Source organism: Scomber scombrus, chromosome 1, assembly GCF_963691925.1.
Source record: "Scomber scombrus chromosome 1, fScoSco1.1, whole genome shotgun sequence".
Lineage (NCBI taxonomy): Eukaryota > Metazoa > Chordata > Actinopteri > Scombriformes > Scombridae > Scomber > Scomber scombrus.
The window spans coordinates 12417693-12436121 of record NC_084970.1 but is presented as its reverse complement, the minus strand read 5'-3'; the positions used below and the strand labels follow the sequence as shown (position 1 = coordinate 12436121).

The window sequence follows — 18429 nt, the reverse complement described above, 5'->3', positions numbered from 1 at the left end:
AGTCGTGTCGGTGTATGATACAGATCTATCCCTTTGGCTGAGTTTGCTCCAGTATGTGCATTCAGCTGTGCTTTTTCCTATGTGTGTTGCTTTGCCTCCTTTTTGTGGAACATGTTCAAAGCAAACTGAAAAACTGTTACAGTTGTTCACTGACTGGAGAAGATCAGTTTGGTTATAGTCGATGTGGAGTGAAAAGATGGTAGTGTCAGTGAGTGGTTTTAGATTCAACACCTTTAACCCCCAGACAGCACCAGAGATGTCTGCCACACACTTTGACACAGATTATTAGAGGATGGTATGTTGAATGGAGGACAATTTTGCTTCTAAAACAAACTAAAATTATAATCCTTAAGATTTCAGTGCTGGTTAATTTCACATATCATTGTGTTCAGGAGTGTGTGTGTGTGTGTGTGTGAGCATTGCAGCTAGAGTTACTATAGCATGCAACAAGAGAGCCACTCACTTCCACTCATCTTTCCTCTGTGAGCAATTCAAACGTTGTACGCAGTATGTATAGCAGTACACATTTCTCCCCGAGTGGCATGTTCATTTACTACTGCAGTCATGGCAACGCTTTGGTAACCTCTTGCTAACTTATATCATCTCTTTGAGGTTTGAGATTGATCACCTTCATCAAAACCATAAGAGAGCACCTTCAGTATGTTCACTGGGGTCACACCTTTGCTCTGGCTGGGCCAGACATTGCCCTTTGTATTTATTACTCACTTGTGTGGAAGATGTTTGGGACCAAACAGTAGTTGGCTACCTTGCTGATTAGTTGAATCTGCAACTCTTCATCTAACAGCTCACTGTGGCTGGTCCTTCTTTCATTACTCCCTGCAATATTAAAACTGATCTCCTATCAAAAATGCAGAAAATAGGCACAGTTTTGTTTTGTTGGCACATTTTTGGTGATGATCACAGTGCTGATCTCAGTGATGAAAGCTTTGCGTTTCCTGTGACTGCTTCACAGTAAAAGCCACCCTAAGTTCTGACAGTTGAATGCTTTTAATATGAAATAGCAGCAAGAGCAAATATTTGGCTTGCATTAGTCACCTAATACACAGGAAGTGATAGTGAGTGACACTGTTATCTGAGGCTGTATTAATAGGATCAGATTACATGCATGCATCAATAGCTTTTGAATATGTAATGTGAGTCCTACATTGGAATGGTGGACTCTGTCACTAGGAATAAATACTTTATAGTAACTTAATCACTAAATAGATAAATAAATAAGGTAATCACTATATTCTGATGACCATGCATAATTTAAAAATGTTCAGTTATTCAGGGTTGTTGTCCTTACACAGTGAACATCTGCCATGTTAGTGAATTCATGTACTTGCTATTCTGTTTAGTTAATTATACTGCAAGTACAGCATTGATTGCATAAACATTGTCAAGGCAAGACATTTTGGCATGCAGTACAGAACATATACAATGTGTTGATATATCTGATTGTATACAGCATCCCTCTTCCTTTTTTCTCTTCTTCTGTATCTCCCTCTCTTTCTCCTAAACCCATGCAACTCCTCATTTTTTAAAATGAGTCTTATCCCAATATCTGCTGCCTCAGCACACTGATACTGACTTCTGGCTTATGTTACCTAAATTCCTTCTCTATAGAGCCGGAAGCAGGACCTTCCTCGAGAGGAGCAGGGTCCATCAATAAAGAACCTGGATTTCTGGCCAAAGCTCATCACTCTCATGGTTTCTGTAATCGATGAGGACCGAACGGCTTACACCCCAGTCATTAATCAGTATGTACTTCTTTATTATACCATATGTGGTTTTTAAGAAGCAATCTGATCACTCAAATGCATGCCCAAACTGAATTTATTGGCTGCTTTGTGACTATTGGCTGAGATTTGTGGTTAGCAGGTATTCTCCCTACACACGCATTGTTGTTAACATCATAATATTTACATGTAACCACATTTGCCAGTGTATCCTGGCAACAATAAGCAACAATCTTCATCATTATTTAAGAGATGCAACACTCAAACACTAAACTAATCTGCTTCATCTGGACAGTAAATTAACTCTGGACTGTACGATGTATTGTTAACACAAACAACGTTTCATTTTATTGTCATCAGATTTTGATTCATATGTTGCTAAACACTGATTGGTGCCCAGAAATGTGTGACATTACCATTTTCCAGCTAAGCCCTGCCCACTTCAAAAAAGTAAGCAGTCATGTAGAATGACCAAAACAGTTCTGGCTTTGGCAGAAAATTGTGAGTTCATGAATAAAAGCATCATTTATGATAAGAAACCATTTGAGAGAATTGATTTGCAGGGCCTTTGAAGCTAGAAATGACCACACTGAAAACACACCGACATATTGAGAGACTGAGTTGCTGAAAGTTTGCACTGCATGCTCAAAGACTGCATGCTGTATGATTTATGCCTCAGCCATTCTTGACCACTTGGACATAGGGTTGGCCAGCATTTGATGTAAAAAAGAGTTGACATGTAAGCAGCTGATATGTTATTGGGGTTTAAATGCATGCTGATTAAATATTTGCATATTTATACAATACTAACATTTCTTATTCATTTATTTGCCTTTAAGGCTTCAGCATTCATCATACAGAGTTAAATAAATGAGGGAGAGATATCCTTCTCAAAGTATTGCCTCCTAGTAATTCATTTCATATTAATTCCCAAGATTTATTCAGTTATTTTTTTCAGAAAATATGAGGTGCCCATCAGCTCCTTTAAACCTGAAAAAAATATCCACAGATTATGGAGACATGGATGGGAAATGTGGTGCACAAGAAGGCTGTGAGGCAGCCAGAGAAGCCAGCATTGAAAATGCTTTGTTCTGTATGTGAGTCGTACTATGGATGGCTAAAAGGGGAACACAGTGATGCTGAATTATATAACAGATGAGCGATTTCTGTGTAGAAAATAGGGATAGAGGGCTGGTTGTGGTGATGATGTTGAGGGAGGAACAAGGCGTTTGTGTCCATCAAATTTGGTTAATAAAATCAAATTACATGACCTGATGAAAATGGAGTAGAGCTCGCCTCTGATAAAATAAGATGCAACCTACATTTTCTTTCTGTTTCGCTCATACATATCCTCTCACACTCTCCACCCTCCTTTCTCTTTTCTCTGTCCTCTTGCTGATTTACGAGGCTTATTACGACTCTGTTTATGCCCTGAGCTTTCTCTCCTACACTGTCTAATGATACATTTGCAATATTCATGCCCATTTCCTCCACATTCCCTTGGTCAAGTTCCAGAGTGACAGCTATTCTTATGCTTTTTCATGGTAAACCCGAGAGTGGACTTGTTGCCTTTATATAGTGTGCTGCTGCCAGAGGGGAAAAAAGTTAGTCCTTTGCTCTATGTTCTTGTCTCAAGCCAATTATTGAATAGACTGACTAATTTCATTTTTTTCAATGTTGTAAAAATAAAATTTGGATGGTGTAGTTGTTTTTAAAAGTGTAAAAGGATAGGAGGCTTAAAGAGATTATTTCCAGAAATACTTGTCAATAAAGTATATTACATCATTTATTTCACCACACTGAGGTAGACTGTAAACAATCTACAGGCATGAACAGTAGCTACAGATGTTTACATTAATTTAGCCATGCAGGATTTACATTGTCTACTTCGCCTACAGTATATCGTGGGTGCACAATGAGATTGAAGAAAAACCAAGATGGAGAGAAAGATTCTGAAAGTGATAGAGATGATAGAGGGAGCAATTGTTTCTGGCATGTTTTTTTTGTCCAGTTGCCTCTAGGAGCATAAATCCGCCTTCTAGGTTCAGTGTTTATTTCTTTGCACCATAAAAGAATGTGCTGAAGGTTGGGGAGGAAAGAGGAAAGTGTGTGTGAATGTGTGCACACACTTGAGACATTAGTTTCTGCAGGAGTGCCCTGGCTGAGCAGATCATTACTGTCTCAATAGAAATAGTCTGACAAATGTGTTTGTTGTTAGAAACAGGGCGGTCTTCAGCAAAAGTAAAACATTTCCAGATAAATTGACCTTCCTCAGGCCAAGGCCCCATCATCACTGTCGTAAGATACGGATAATTAAACCATTGACATCTCACATTCAAGCTTTGACTGAAAATCTATAGGTATTCAAAATAGCAGATTACTTGCCAAATAAGCTGCCTCCCCTGTTCTCTCTTTCTCTCTGCTCTGTCATTTCCTCCTGCACTTAACCTCGTCTTAACGCCCTGCACATGCATCTCCATTCTGCCCCAGTTAGACCCGGTTTGGCAATGATGGGGGATTATTATTAGATTATGAGATTCACCAACCATGTCTTCTTGCACATCTGTTCCGTCGTTTTGTTAGAGATTCAGGCTGGGCGAAGCCATCAGGCCACCCAGTCGAGCGTGTCATTATACGGAAATGAGTCTGATTGGAATCCCTTTCAACTCTACCAGGTTTCCACAGGAGCTGAATGCAGGCAAGATCAGTGCGGAGATCACATGGAGCCTCTTTGCCCTGGATATGAAGTATGCAATGGAAGGTGAGTAATGGTGCTGATCAGACAATTGGCTCTTGCTTGAGCGTGTGTGTGTGTGTGTGTGTGTGTGTGTGTGTGTGTGTGTGTGTGTGTGTGTGTGTGTGTGTGAAACAGAGAGAAAGTGAATGAGCACTGACGACAAATAGGATAGATTGATAGCATGTTGGTAAAGAATAATAGGTTAAACTTTACAAGGTACAACAAGATACACAATATTGTGAATGGTTACCACTGAATATGTAGCTACTTGTTTGTTAGCTATTCACTAATTAGCAGTTAGTTCCAATATGTTGCTCACTTGTTCCTCTATAGCTACGCTGGAACAGGTGCAAAGTGTTACTGTTTTATTCCTCCATTGATCTGAGTGTTGTTTATTGGCCAGTGTCACTGTCAGTTGTTTCTGGCTGTGGTCAGCTGCACTGCCTATCTAGATTACACTTCCCTGCTTTAGCTCCATTGATCAGTGTAGAGAAACTGGAACTTCTTTTTAATCGAGATAAACATTTGATCAATGGCACAATCAAAAAACAGATGGGATGTTCAGGATTTTGCATCGTGTGAAAGTGTGTATATGTTCCTATATTTCAATATCTATGAGGTCCAGATGTTTTCATGTTAAGTATTACAAGATGAGAAAGAAAATCGCACAAATATAGACAGTACTTGTCAATTATGTGTGTATCATTTAAAAGTCAGAGTTACATTTACATTTAGTGTTCAGATTAGTTACTTACATGTGCAGGAAGCAATATAATTGGCCTACATTACCTTTAGCAGTGGCACATGTAAAGTAGTCATGAATCAAACAAAATTCTCACCTTGAAAGTTACCATAATTATAGACATACAGCAGGAATTACAAACGTGCACAAAACTGCTACAAATTGTACACATTTCTATGTTATGGTCTAATTTAAAATGGTGAAGATACACAGGCTTGTACTTCATTGCTACTGAATAATGCAAGTACTTTATAAGAAGAGTGCAGTGTGCAAATTGAATTAATAAAAAGGGATTTTTACAGTCACTCCCTTTGCACCATATGAAGGAACTGATATATTATCTGTAATTTTGTAGCATGAACCAAAAATCACTAATTGTTCAAGAATGAAAAATCCATCATTCCATAGCAGCCATTGTAGTGGTAGTATTAATTTTTATTTAAAATATGCCCCAAAAATATAATTCACTTTTAGTGTTCTTATGTTATTCACTAGTTTAGTATAGATTTTGTCAGCATGCGTAAGTCTTTTTCCAAAGACAGCAGAGACTCTTAGTGATCAAGCAATAAATCTTACATTTTCTCTGCTGGCAGGAAGACAGATGTTCACCATCTTAAGGTTGGTTTTGACTAAAATCCCCAGACCCTCTTCTTCCTGCTCACCCCCCAAAAGGCCGCAAAAGCCCTCTGGGGGTTACTGAACTAGGTTGGAGGCTTCAGGATCAAACCTCCAGGATATCAGGATATATTGTGGAGGAGGAATACAAAAGGGAATTAATGGGACTGGGGTTGTGAATGAATGTTAAAATTGCTGTGTGTGTGTGTGTGTGTGTGTGTGTGTGTGTGTGTGTGTGTGTGTGTGTGTGTGTGTGTGTGTGTGTGTGTGAACTTGAGAACTCAGCAGGGTAGCAGCCTGTGCTATGATTTTGTGTGAAATTTTGCTCAATAGTTGTACTCAAGCTCAAGTTTGCCACAATCATGCATCTAAATTGCAGAAATAATGCAATTTGACATTAGTACACAGCATACACTATATTTAAGTTCACCAAATTAATCTTGCTTGTCGGATCCCTTCATGTCAAATTTAGTTTTTAATAGACGAAGGCTTTCTTATTGCTGTGAAAGACACAGTTTTGGGTTTAACTTGATTTGGGAAATCAGAGCAACTTGTTTTAAGGATTATGATCTGCTGTTGTCTCACTTTATGATTTAGGTTGGTGCAACAGATTTGTTTCACCTGCAAGTTTCACCTGCAAACCACCTCTTTGTTGAATGAGAAATGACAGAGGGCGGGATATTTTCTGCGCTAATGATGATAGAAGAGGCACAGGGGCTAGTGCACGGTCGCCCATAAAGTTGGAATAATTTTGTCATCACCTTTGACCAGGTGCAATGAGATTGATCAATACAATTTTGAGAATATATACACTTTATCTATCAAGAATAAATCACATTTTCACAATCATTTCATGGAAAGAGGTAAAAAATATTTTATTCCAACTTTATGGGAGACTGTGTATTTAGGGAAGCCGGGTGATTGAGGTCAAAAGTTGTGAATGCTCTTTATACTGTGTGTAAGAGAAAAGGCAGCAAGGAGCTTATTGGTGATTAATCCTCATCCACACAGCATATACCTGCTGCCTCCTTGCTAAGCCATCTTGAGTTGCTATGGAAACCAGGTGCCAAGGGAAATCTGCAGTGTGTCTTGATATACAGTATATACAGTACACAGATGTATAAAGGAAGCATATATAGATTCTGTACATGGAATATGATTTCTATATGAAATGGTTTTAAATATGATCTGGGTTTTGCAGAGGAATAGTATACCGAATGTATTTTGAGTATATGCATACAAATGTGCCCATACATCAGATTTTATTAAGACGGGTGTGGATTTCTAGGTATATGCATGCAGTGGTGTGTATTACTGTGGTGAGATAATGAGCCGCTATAAATCAACAAGAACATGTCTGGATTATGTGAGCTGAATTTTATATTAAATCCCTAATTGTAATCTTTTTCACAATTTTATGTTTATAATTTAAAAATCACCATATTCTTGTAAAATGAATCACCATACCTCGGTATAAATACTGAAAACAAATCAGATGGCAGTTCAGACTATCTGTGGACTCTATATCACCCTAGTGGAATTGTTTAAATAGTTTATCCTCAGATTTCTGTTTCTGCCTGTCATGAATAGGATGCTGCTGCTTGTTTCTCTGCCTCCTATGCCCTCAAGTTAAAAAAACATGTTGAAAGCGAGCCTTTCATCAACCTTATGTCATCATCTGGCAATGCTGTATGAAACTGTTCCTTTGTTTGGACAGCAAGAAAAGTGACCTCTGTATTTATTTACAGAACAGCATATTTTGCACAAAATCCAACCCAGTATATCCTGTAAGGCGAAATCTAGGAAAATCAGAAATACTCTGATAACAAGAAAACGATATAAATAAGCAAATAATGTGTTTTATAAATGAGTGACTACTTAGCTGTCATCATAAACAAATGTAGAGCTTGAGCAGATGTTTGTTTTTCACCCAAAGCAGAGATACTATTAATGTTTTCATTACGAATGTGATTATCAATCCAACTAATTGTAATATGGCATTATCTCCTCTGCAGCACATTAAAGAGCATACGCAGACATAACAAAGCATTGACCAAGCTGGAGAGAGCTCCTCGTCTTTTATGTGTACTAACAACATTGATATTTTAAACACTATTTCAAGATGTGTGTTTGTTAAAAAGTTATCCTGAGCACAGACCATGATTGTTTTTTATGCATGTATTTGTTCTTATCAAAGGTTAATGCTTAAGGTTATAAAATGCCTTTTTAACTGCAGAAAAGAATCTTCTAAATCTTTCTAAATCTTATTATAGTAATACATATAGCAATATATATTATATAAAATTAACCCTGGGAATATTCATTGCATTCAAACAATAACAGTTTAGACCACTTGTCTTTCCATTTTTATGGAGGATAATATAAATAATGCAAGAGAGTGGGATCAAACTGTGGCTTTGTGTTTGGATGTGCACTGAGTCAAGGCAGATTGGCCTGTGACCACCTAGGGTGTTACTGACTGCTGTCACAGCAGGTTTGGGCAGTGTGTGTGTTTATGTTTGTTGTTTGTTTGTTTGTTTGTGTGTGTGTGTGTGTGTGTGTGTGTGTGTGTGTGTGTGTGTGTGTGTGTGTGTGTGTATGTGTATGTGTGTATGTGTGTGTGTGTGTGTGTGTGTGTTGCCTGAGGGTGTCTGTGTTACAAAAGTATACAAGAATCATGGATGCACTCAGTCACATACACCCTCTTTCTCGCTCCTTGAGCCTGAACCCTCTTCCCCTGCTTTGCCTCTTCTTGCCTACTCTTGTCAGTACATCACTGCCCGCCCACAGCGACACGTGCCAGGAGGAGGACATAACTGTCATGTTCCTCAAAGGAGCACTTTGTATGAATAATTGCTCATTTTTTGTAGGTCCTACTGGCTGTAAGAGTTGTAGGTTTGGTTTTGTGGAGACTCATAGTTATATGAAAGAGTTTGACAGCTCATAAACCACTTGACAATGTGTGAAACATACACGTTGTAAACACACACATAGTGTGTTTTACTGTATAGATTTTTGTAACACCACATTAAAAAACAGATGGTGCCAGTTGAAACTTGGAAATCAGGGCACAAGTTTAGTGTTTGGTACAGTGTATTACTCATAGTTTTAATATATAGTGCATTTTTGGAGCAGAATAATTTTGTTGTTTGTTGTTGTGCATCTTTAAAATGCTCTGGTGCATGATACACTGAGATTCATATCTGACTGTTTGTCCCATTAGAAATTTTAAACCGCCCCATAATACATTGTTGTGGTGTAACCAGTGTTTCCATGTCATTTTTAATGCATGGGAAAGCGACTGCTGCCAATGGGAGTAATGTTATATTATTAAAAAAACATTTTATCATTGACCATGCACCTCATGGCTAAATAGAACAGCTAACATTTCAGCCTGGCTGTAGTACTGTAATTTACCATAGTAAAAAAAGTAATGCACATCAGATTGTATATTAGATGCATTACATGCTTGCATGTTTACTTTTAAAAAGTGCAACTAATGAATTCTCTGTCCAGAATTTGTAGCAATCAGACGCCAACTGATACATGCAGTGAAGGCTAACATAACCCATGGCTCATAAAGTTTTGATAGGAAAGTAAATTATATATTGGCCTGGTTATACTGCCCAGACTACCTACTAGTAAACATTTAGATTGTTTGCTACTTTAATTTAACCACTTTATTTCGTTAAAAAAGGAGAAAAAAACACATGCATGTATTTGGCACGTGCATAAATGTGTGAGAGATGATACGAAAAAATATGTCTACAAAAGACAACATGAATGGTCATATGTAAAGGAAAGCAGTGAAATCACAGGGGATTTAATTACTCTAATCATGGCTCACTGCTTTCTACAACGATCAGTCACAACACAATTATTCAGCTGAAACACCAGTAATTGATTGTACTCAACTGTACTTTCAGTGCAGGTAAGAATGCATCTGAGGGTTGTTTTTCTCTACCATTACAGGACAAGCCCACATTTAATGTTAATGTATGTATGTTTCATACACATGAATCCTGCAGTGCATATGTGCACAATCCTCTATCTACGTATGAAGTCTATGTGCTTTTACACTATGAATGGCAATAATGAGACAGAAGAGGGAAGGAATACTGAGCCAGTCAATGTTTCTGCCAGTTTTTCTCATTCACATGGATGGAAGTAACTCACAGTGACCTGTTTACATAAGAAGGCACACAGAACAGGCAGAATGGCTAACAGACACCCTGAAGGAGGCGGGCCAGAATGTCCTGCTTTGTTAGCATGTGTTTCTGTGTGTGTGTCTGTGCGTGTAGTGCGTGCCGCCATGATTGTACGTGCATTTATCCAACCACGTGTTTGTGCAAGCCTTCAGTTTTACAAGTAAGTAAGAAAGAATGAATGAGAATAAAAGAGGAACGTGTGTGTGTGTGTGTGTGTGTGTGTGTGTGTTTGTGTGTGAGTGTGTGAGAGTGAGTGCGTGCGTGTAAATGTGTGCATGTGTGCGCTCGTGTGTATGTGTATGCGCACAGATGTGCAAGCGCGCTACTTAAAGAAGTCTTTAATGCATCCGCTGCTTTCTGCTTGGAGGCCTTTGGTGCCAGTGCTGGTGCAGAAATGGATGCTGCTAATTTTAGCATCTCTGTGTGAATCTCTAAATGTGTGAGGGAGACAGAAAGAGAGTGATGGAGAGATGTAGGAGGGAATACCAAAAGATAGAGGACAAAATAGGAGGCAGAGATTGGAGGAGGATATGAGAGGGTGAATGACTCACTTATCCATATGTTTATTCATTGTCACTAACATGTGAAACCTTCAAAGTGCTGCTCTATAGTTACATCTATCAATCATCATCGTTTTATGTGACCAATTACAGACAGGTTCATGTGTTATTTACACTTTTGATTTCCCAGAAGCAAAGGTGATGCCATTATGTAAAGTAAATATATAAGTAAATATATTATCTGCCATGTAATGTGGAGCCAGCTCACCAAACCTCAACATAAATAGAGGGCATCGCCAGCTGATAAAAAGGGAGGGGGTGTCCTGTCGCCTACTTTAAAATAACGCCTTGATAAAGGGCTGTTTGTTTGTTTTTCAGTTTTTTGGCCAAAACACCAACAAACAAAAATACCATATCAAGAGGAGAAAGAGCAGTGCTACTCCTAGACTGCAGAATACTTCTGTGATGAAGTTCTACACTATATGCTGTATATCCACTGTATAGCTCTTTAATGACCGTGGTCCTTGGAGCATGTCATTATGGATCCAATGCTCCCGGGCCAGCAGCCCATTAACTCATCTTTAGCCTGTTAGAACAGCTTCACTCCATAGAATATTTTAATTGAATTTCAATTACTGTACCTCAGCAAGTTCCTTTCCACAGAAAGACGTTTGTTTACGGGGCTTGTGCATGGCTATAGGTTGTGCGTTGCAGTGTGATTTTAATAGACTGTTCTCCAGCCAGTAATCTCTAATGCTTTTTTTGCGGTTTTCAGCATAGTACTTTACACTTAATCCTGATCTCCTCTCCTCTCTGTACCTCAGCAGCTTATGGTGTTTTATGATGGCACAGATCGAGTTTATAAAGCATTGAGGTCCTGTTCAAGCCTTGCAGGTGGTGCATTTATACCATACTCATAAACACTTTGGAAAGTCTCCTCAGTAAATCTAACAAATGTCCAGTTAAAAAGCATAATCCTCTGATGTTTTGACTTTTCCATCTTTTGTTGGTGATTCACTCTACTGAACCAATGTGGACCTTTATATTAATGAGTTTGGCTGTGTCCCAATGCATTTTATGTTGGAGTCGCATCAACAGGAGTTAGTGTCTCGGTGGGCTTTGGTGTTATAGCAAAGCTGTGTCAGTAAGGCCCTGTGATGCAGCTTACAGAGGCTGTTTGACAGAACTGGGTCAGAAGCCAAGATGAAGGAATTATGTCACAAAGAGAACTATACTGGCCTTGGCTGCCATTCTGCTCTTCTAGCCTTTTGTCTCAAGAAAATCTGTATAGCCACACGCTCCTATAGATATATTCACTGAATGGCAATTGAAGGATGGAAATGCTGCAGTTAATCATAATATCTGTAGCATTTAAATCAATGAGGCAGAGAGTGAGTGAGTCTCGTGTGAGTTTGCCTGTCCCTGTGGGCTCAGTCAGACAAGATGACATCCTCACCAGGGACCTTGAGCCTACTCCTCCCTCAGGACAGCCCACACTGTTTACCACCAGCATGGTACAAAGGCACACACACAACACACACACACACACACACACACACACACACACACACACACACACACACACACACACACACACACACACACACACACACACACACACACACACACACACACACGCACACACACTTATACACGTGCAACAGCATATACATGCACAGTTATGCACACACAAGCATACTGAAACACACACATAAAGGCACACACAAATATGAAGTACAGCCATTCAGACAGTGAGAACCCATCCAATCATTCTTGATACTTTTGTTTATATATATGCTGCGAGCTTCTTTGCAAAAGCATGGATGAAGTGGGATAAAAATAGAATGGGTATGGTTATTAATCATTATCTTCACAGCCAGCCACATTATCTGTGAAACAGCTGTGCCAATCACAATGGCTGATAATATAAATGCTTCACTAAATAAAGAATTGTGTTGTTGTCTAGGAGATGGATTGTGGCCAGGTACAAATGTACGGTGCCACAAGCCATTTACATTGCATCAACTGAAAATATCCCATAATAAGGCAGTTTTGAAGGCAGACAAAGCAGTTATAGAAATTAAAAAGATTCAGTCAATTCAGTGATGTAGAGTAGACTGATGATTTTTATGTGTGTGTCCACTGTATCCAGGATGTTACTGTCATTTACACCTGATGGTTTGCAATGTAGACCAGTGTGGTTTTTCGATAACAAATTGGTATTGGTCCCGCACAACACGTTCTTCAAATTAGAGACTGCAGATGAAGCACTACGTACATATTAGCCTCCCTGCCTCAGTCAAATGAATTAAAAGAAAAGCCTTCATACAGTTTACAAGCAGATGTGGATGACAAATGCAACCTTACTGCAGTCTTGCAGTCTTTAATCTTAATTATACTTTAGTTTGTCAAAGTGTGACCACTAGTTGAGGAATGTGTAATCATAGTCTTCCTGCAATCACCAAATTATCATATTTGTAACATTTAAATTTCAGAAAGAAAAAAAAGACCTGATCATTTGACGTACCCTGTATTCTGTCAGTCAGTGTATTCTCTGTGTTCAGTCAGATATCCAGTTTCTACAAAATCCAAACACCTCATGTAACCTTTTACTTCCTCATTTGAATGCCACTAGAGTATCGCTGTGCTTCACCTTAAACCTTTAAATTATTCACACTGTTTAAGGCACAGAAAGTGACATACAAATGGAAAAAGCATATTTCAAGGTCAGTAAACACATTGTTGCTGTTCTTGCTCCAGTATTTGTGATGCTTTAGCAATAGCACCCTACCACACCCTACATTCATACATGCACATGCATAGACATACACTGTATGTCAAATACTTTTTAAATATTTAATATGTCAATCTTTGTGACACCAGAGGTGTCTCAGGGGTTTGGATCTGCATTAACAGCATACATAAATATACATTGATTTACTCTGTAATATGACAGATTGCTCATTTGAAAACATGCTTACAAAAAAATTACTTGTCACAGAAGTTATATTTAGCAATAAATGATACATTAAACATATTAGTTCTAGTTCAATTTGTAATTACATTTTTTAAGAAGGCCTTGACTGTTTGTGTTTAATTTAAAAGAGGAAATATAACTATAGATATAACTCAGATACATTTTTTTAACTGGATTCCATAGATATAAAATATGTAAACAATTTTATGAAGAAAAAAATGAATGTCCTTTTTCTTTAATTCAGAGTGTGCAAAGAGGCGCATTTCGTCCTTGTGTGCTTTGATTTTCTATAGAAAGAATATGAGCTTTATCGCCCCTAAACTGCAGAGGTTTGAAAGAAGAAAGCCTTTCAAGAACGCTTCAACTTCTCGCTGATATTTCTTTCTTAATACCACGCATGTTGAGTTAGAAAAACAGATGTCACTGTAGACTGTTTGTGGGACACAATGAACAGTTTAATACTTGAAAGTTACAATATTATGTACACTTGTGTTAGAATACATTTGTATTCAACGACAAGTGCATGTTTCTCAATAATTCCCCTACAAGGTGACATTAACTATGTAGAAGATGTTAACATTGTATTAGGCAATATTCATGATCTCCAGAGGATCAACATTTGCAATTGTTATGATCCATCCCCCAAAGCAACTGTCAGAACTTTATATAACATACTGTACTGTATGTTACACATCTAGTACAGTACACAGCCCAACTAACAGGCTTTTAAGATTTTTTTAATGTAGTCTGCACTTTTAGACAATGTTATAGTTAATTAATCTCTATACACATATTTTTGTTTTCTTGTTAGGACACTGCATTGACTTCCATTCATTCTGGACAGCCTAACCCAAACTATTACCCTAACCTTAACCAGGACCTTAAAAAAATGATGTTTTGCCTCATTAGGACTAGGTGTTGGTCCCCAAGAGGACTACTGGTCCTGACAGGGTCAGTATTTATATCCCATTGAGGTAACAAACGCATGCACACACACACAGGTACACATCAAGCAGGCTAAAATAACCTGGCCGGTAACATCAAACAAAACACCGGCTGACCTCTCCTTTTCAATCTTCCAAATGACCTCCCTCTGCTTCCTTCAGGTGACTAGGTGACTGTGAGTGTATGACAGCGAGTATGTGTTCAGACAGAGCTTAGGGCAAAAAGGCTGACAAACTGAGATAATGTGTGTATGTGTGTACATATGTGTGTCCATCCTGTGTGTGTATAAGGACCGCTGCAGTACCAGCTCAGTTAAATTAAAGTTGCACTGCCACAGTGGATCCTTCTTTTCAGATATTGCACAGCCTCAACAGCATTCTGACTGCAGGTTCTCCCTAGTAAAACAATATCAACCCAATATTCACAATCTTTAAACCATCTTCTCCTTTTATGATACATGCTGATTGGGTGAACCCAGGTGAAACCTTAAATCCCTCTGCAATTTCACCCATCGAACGACTTTAGCCATGAAGGTTAGGTAGGTGTAGATAGAAGCAGTGATTTTCCAGCGTTAGGCTCTGAAAGAAAGTAACTGTAAGGCATTGTCTCTTTTTATATCATGCAGGATATTGCAGAACTTTAAACAGTCTTCTAGTGTGTCTTTTGGGATTTGTGAAAATATTTCTGTCAAGATGTCAAAATCTACACATGCAAGCTGAACAAACTCCACCTCAGGGTTTTGCAAGAGAATGAGAGTGGAGAAAAAGACTTGGATAGATACTGTAGACATGCCATTCAACAAAAAATAATATTTCTCATATCACAATGTGGGAAGTACCTTGAGAATTTCATTATTAGGATGGATTTAGGTGACAACAGCGCCACTGTTGCCATGTTTTTGCAAAACATTCTCCACAGACAGTACTGTGGTTTTCTATTGATGGAGATTTTGTTTTGTTTTCTATCTAACACTCAATATGTGTTAAGCCATGGTGGCTATGGAAACCAATAGTAAATGTCCTTTTTCTGATTATATTCATCTTCACACCCACTGAGTTTACTGTATACCACAGGTCTATACCTCTGAGACATTTTCTCAGAATAGACTAACACTGTCAAACCATTCATTGAAATGTGTTGAAGTGTTGTGTTCCATCCAGTTATGCAGTGCATCAGATGACTAATGCTTAAGCCTTGAGACATTAATATACAACACAGTGAAGTTCTCCGTTAAATACAGTCTAACCATAATTTCAAAAGCGAGTTTGAAATGAGCTTCAGTGCGAGACAGACTGAGTAAAGTAAAGCACTAAAGCATCTTCTCCATGCTAATAAGTAAAATATTTCATTGTGCATTTGAATACACAAAAATTATCCACAGGTAGTGTTAGTATGTTAATTAAACATATGTAAATATTTTCCTCGGGGCTTAGAGAGGAGTGTAGGAAGGCAGGCGGTGCAGTATTCATCAGAGTGTTTGGGCTCTTATCAGGATTAAAGCATGACAGTGAAAGAGCAATGTATTGGATTTAAACATGTCTTTGATGTGTGGATGTAAGTGTCTTGTATCTTCTAGAAAGTGCGTGAATGCTGTATTTATATTCTTATTTCTGCTTACCATTTAGAAGCACCTGCAGTAAAATAGAAAAAAAATTCTCCTTTAAATTCTTCTTCATTCCTGTTTTAGACCTAGTATATTGTGTCCAGATAAATTATAGCCAGATTTTGTCACCATTAATTTCTCAGTTCACACATGGTATAATAGAATATGTCTCAAATGTGTCTCAAGTGACCGTTTAAAATCAGATGTAGCTCCTCACATTTTATCCGTGGAAAACTGGAATAGCTGCTAAACTAAAAAAACTGATATCAGTACTCCGCCACAGAGAAAATTATTGCATGCCTATTTGCATAATGAATAAAAACTAGGCAGACAAACTCAAAATGAGACAAGGTTGCACACAAAAGTGAAACAAGACAATGCACAGTCACAGAGACGAAGACACACACACACACACACACACACACACACACACACACACACACACACACACACACACACACACACACACACACACACACACACACACAACACACACACACACACACACACACACACACACACACACACACACACAGGAAGCAGTGGAGTGAGATGGGGAGCTGGAGATCATGGCAGCTTGCCTCAGGTTAGGAGGGTGGTTTGCCATGGAATGTATAAACAGCATTTAGAAGGTGATTGTTCACTGTAATTTAGGAAGCCTTTGTTTTCACACAGCACTATAATGTAAGCAAATACATGATCATTCTGAATGTGAGCTGAGTGATCAACAACCAAATCTCTGGATAAGGTTTGCTTAAGTTTAGACAGCTAAACTACTTGTTAAATGTCAGGGAAAGACAGTGAGCATGATTCTGCTAACCCGACATTTACTGTTGGCAGGAGATGGGATTAGTCTCCTGTGGTTTAAGTTTCTGAACAAACTCCTTCATGATATCAGCACGGCTCAGTGGATGGCCAGTCCACTAGTTTGGTCTCAGCTAGAGCTACAACTAATGATTATTTTCATATTTGACTAATCTGTCAATTAGTTTATCAGTTAACCAATTAGTGGTTTGGTCTTTTGTGTAACACGCCAATAACTACTTTCCAAAGCTTAAGTTGCAACCTAAAATGTCACGATCAACAGTCTACAATCCAAATATTAATATTATATATTTTACTATCATAGAGGACTAATGGAACCAGGAAATATTCACATTTAAGTAGCTGGAAGCATAGTATGTGAGCATTTGAAACACAATTATTATCATCAGTCAGATTAATTATTTATTGATTGACTGATTGATTAATCATTTGATCCTTGAAGCTCTAGTCTCGACTGAAATACCTCACAAACTATTTGATGGAATGCTGTCAAATTTTGTCAGGATAAAAGAAACGATGTTCTACTCAGCTGTACTGTTTAGGTCAGATGGTTAAAATATTAATATATAATAGCTGCATTTACCCACCTAGTATTGTTATTGTGAGCATGTAGCATACTGATGTTAGAATTTAGCTCAAAGCACCATATCTGAAAGGAGAACCTCTTCTCAGAAAGCTGCTTTTTTCAGTTGTCCATCTCATGCACATATGATGGAACAGATACAATTTTATTTTAATCAATACAACTTTCTGCACCCATCATGTATCGGCACGCGTTTTCACTCCTGCTTTACCTTTGATTGTGTTTTGAGCTCTGATTGCCACTTTTACCATGCAGGTTGTGCAGACATTGTTTGTTTTGTTTGGGTGAGGACAAACTGGAACAAAGCTTTTGCTCTGCTCTCCTGTTAGGTTTAATCTTTATTGTATGACATGTTAACATGCCCACTGGTCTTCATCTATCTCTCTGTGTTGCAATTTATTTTTCATGATACAACAAATGTTCCTCTAAGCTGCCATGATATTTCCATGATTTATTTTTTCAGTCTCTTCCTTTGTGCAATTGCCTCATCTGATGGAATGTAATAAACACAATTCAGTTGACTCACCAATGCAGTAGCAAAATACTTTTTTTTATCTTATTTGTCTTTCTCCCATGGTCTCCTCCTTTTCGTCTCATTTCCTTGTCACTGTTTCTACTTCACTGGTTTCTTTTTCTCTTCTCTTCTTTCTTCACTCTCTCTCTTGTGCCATCACCATCCATCGCTCTTCCGGGGGATCCCATGGAAATGTTTAATTGTTCTGAAATGTCTGCAGTGAGCTGGACTAAATGACTCAGCAGCCATGTCAGCTGACACGAAAGTCTTAATCATTTTTTAGCTTCAGTTTGTTTGCAGCCATTCATGGGCTTTCTTTGTTTTGAAGGGGACTGAATGCATTCACAGGCTGGGTTTTATTTTCTGCTTCTTCCATAGCTCAAGGCTGTACATAATTGAGCCCGTTAAGATGTCAGATTAAAAGCAACCACTGCTACC

General features: G+C 38.3%; 1 protein-coding gene across 1 annotated transcript in view; it reads left to right on the top strand.

Moving 5' to 3' along the window:
* Nucleotides 1-18429, top strand: part of LOC133979611 (protein unc-13 homolog C) — a 102365-nt gene that overhangs the window by 56992 nt on the left and 26944 nt on the right. The window contains exons 17-18 of the mRNA XM_062418165.1: nucleotides 1630-1763; nucleotides 4418-4503. Coding sequence (XP_062274149.1) covers nucleotides 1630-1763; nucleotides 4418-4503 — 220 coding nt within the window. The remainder of the gene's footprint in view (nucleotides 1-1629; nucleotides 1764-4417; nucleotides 4504-18429) is intronic.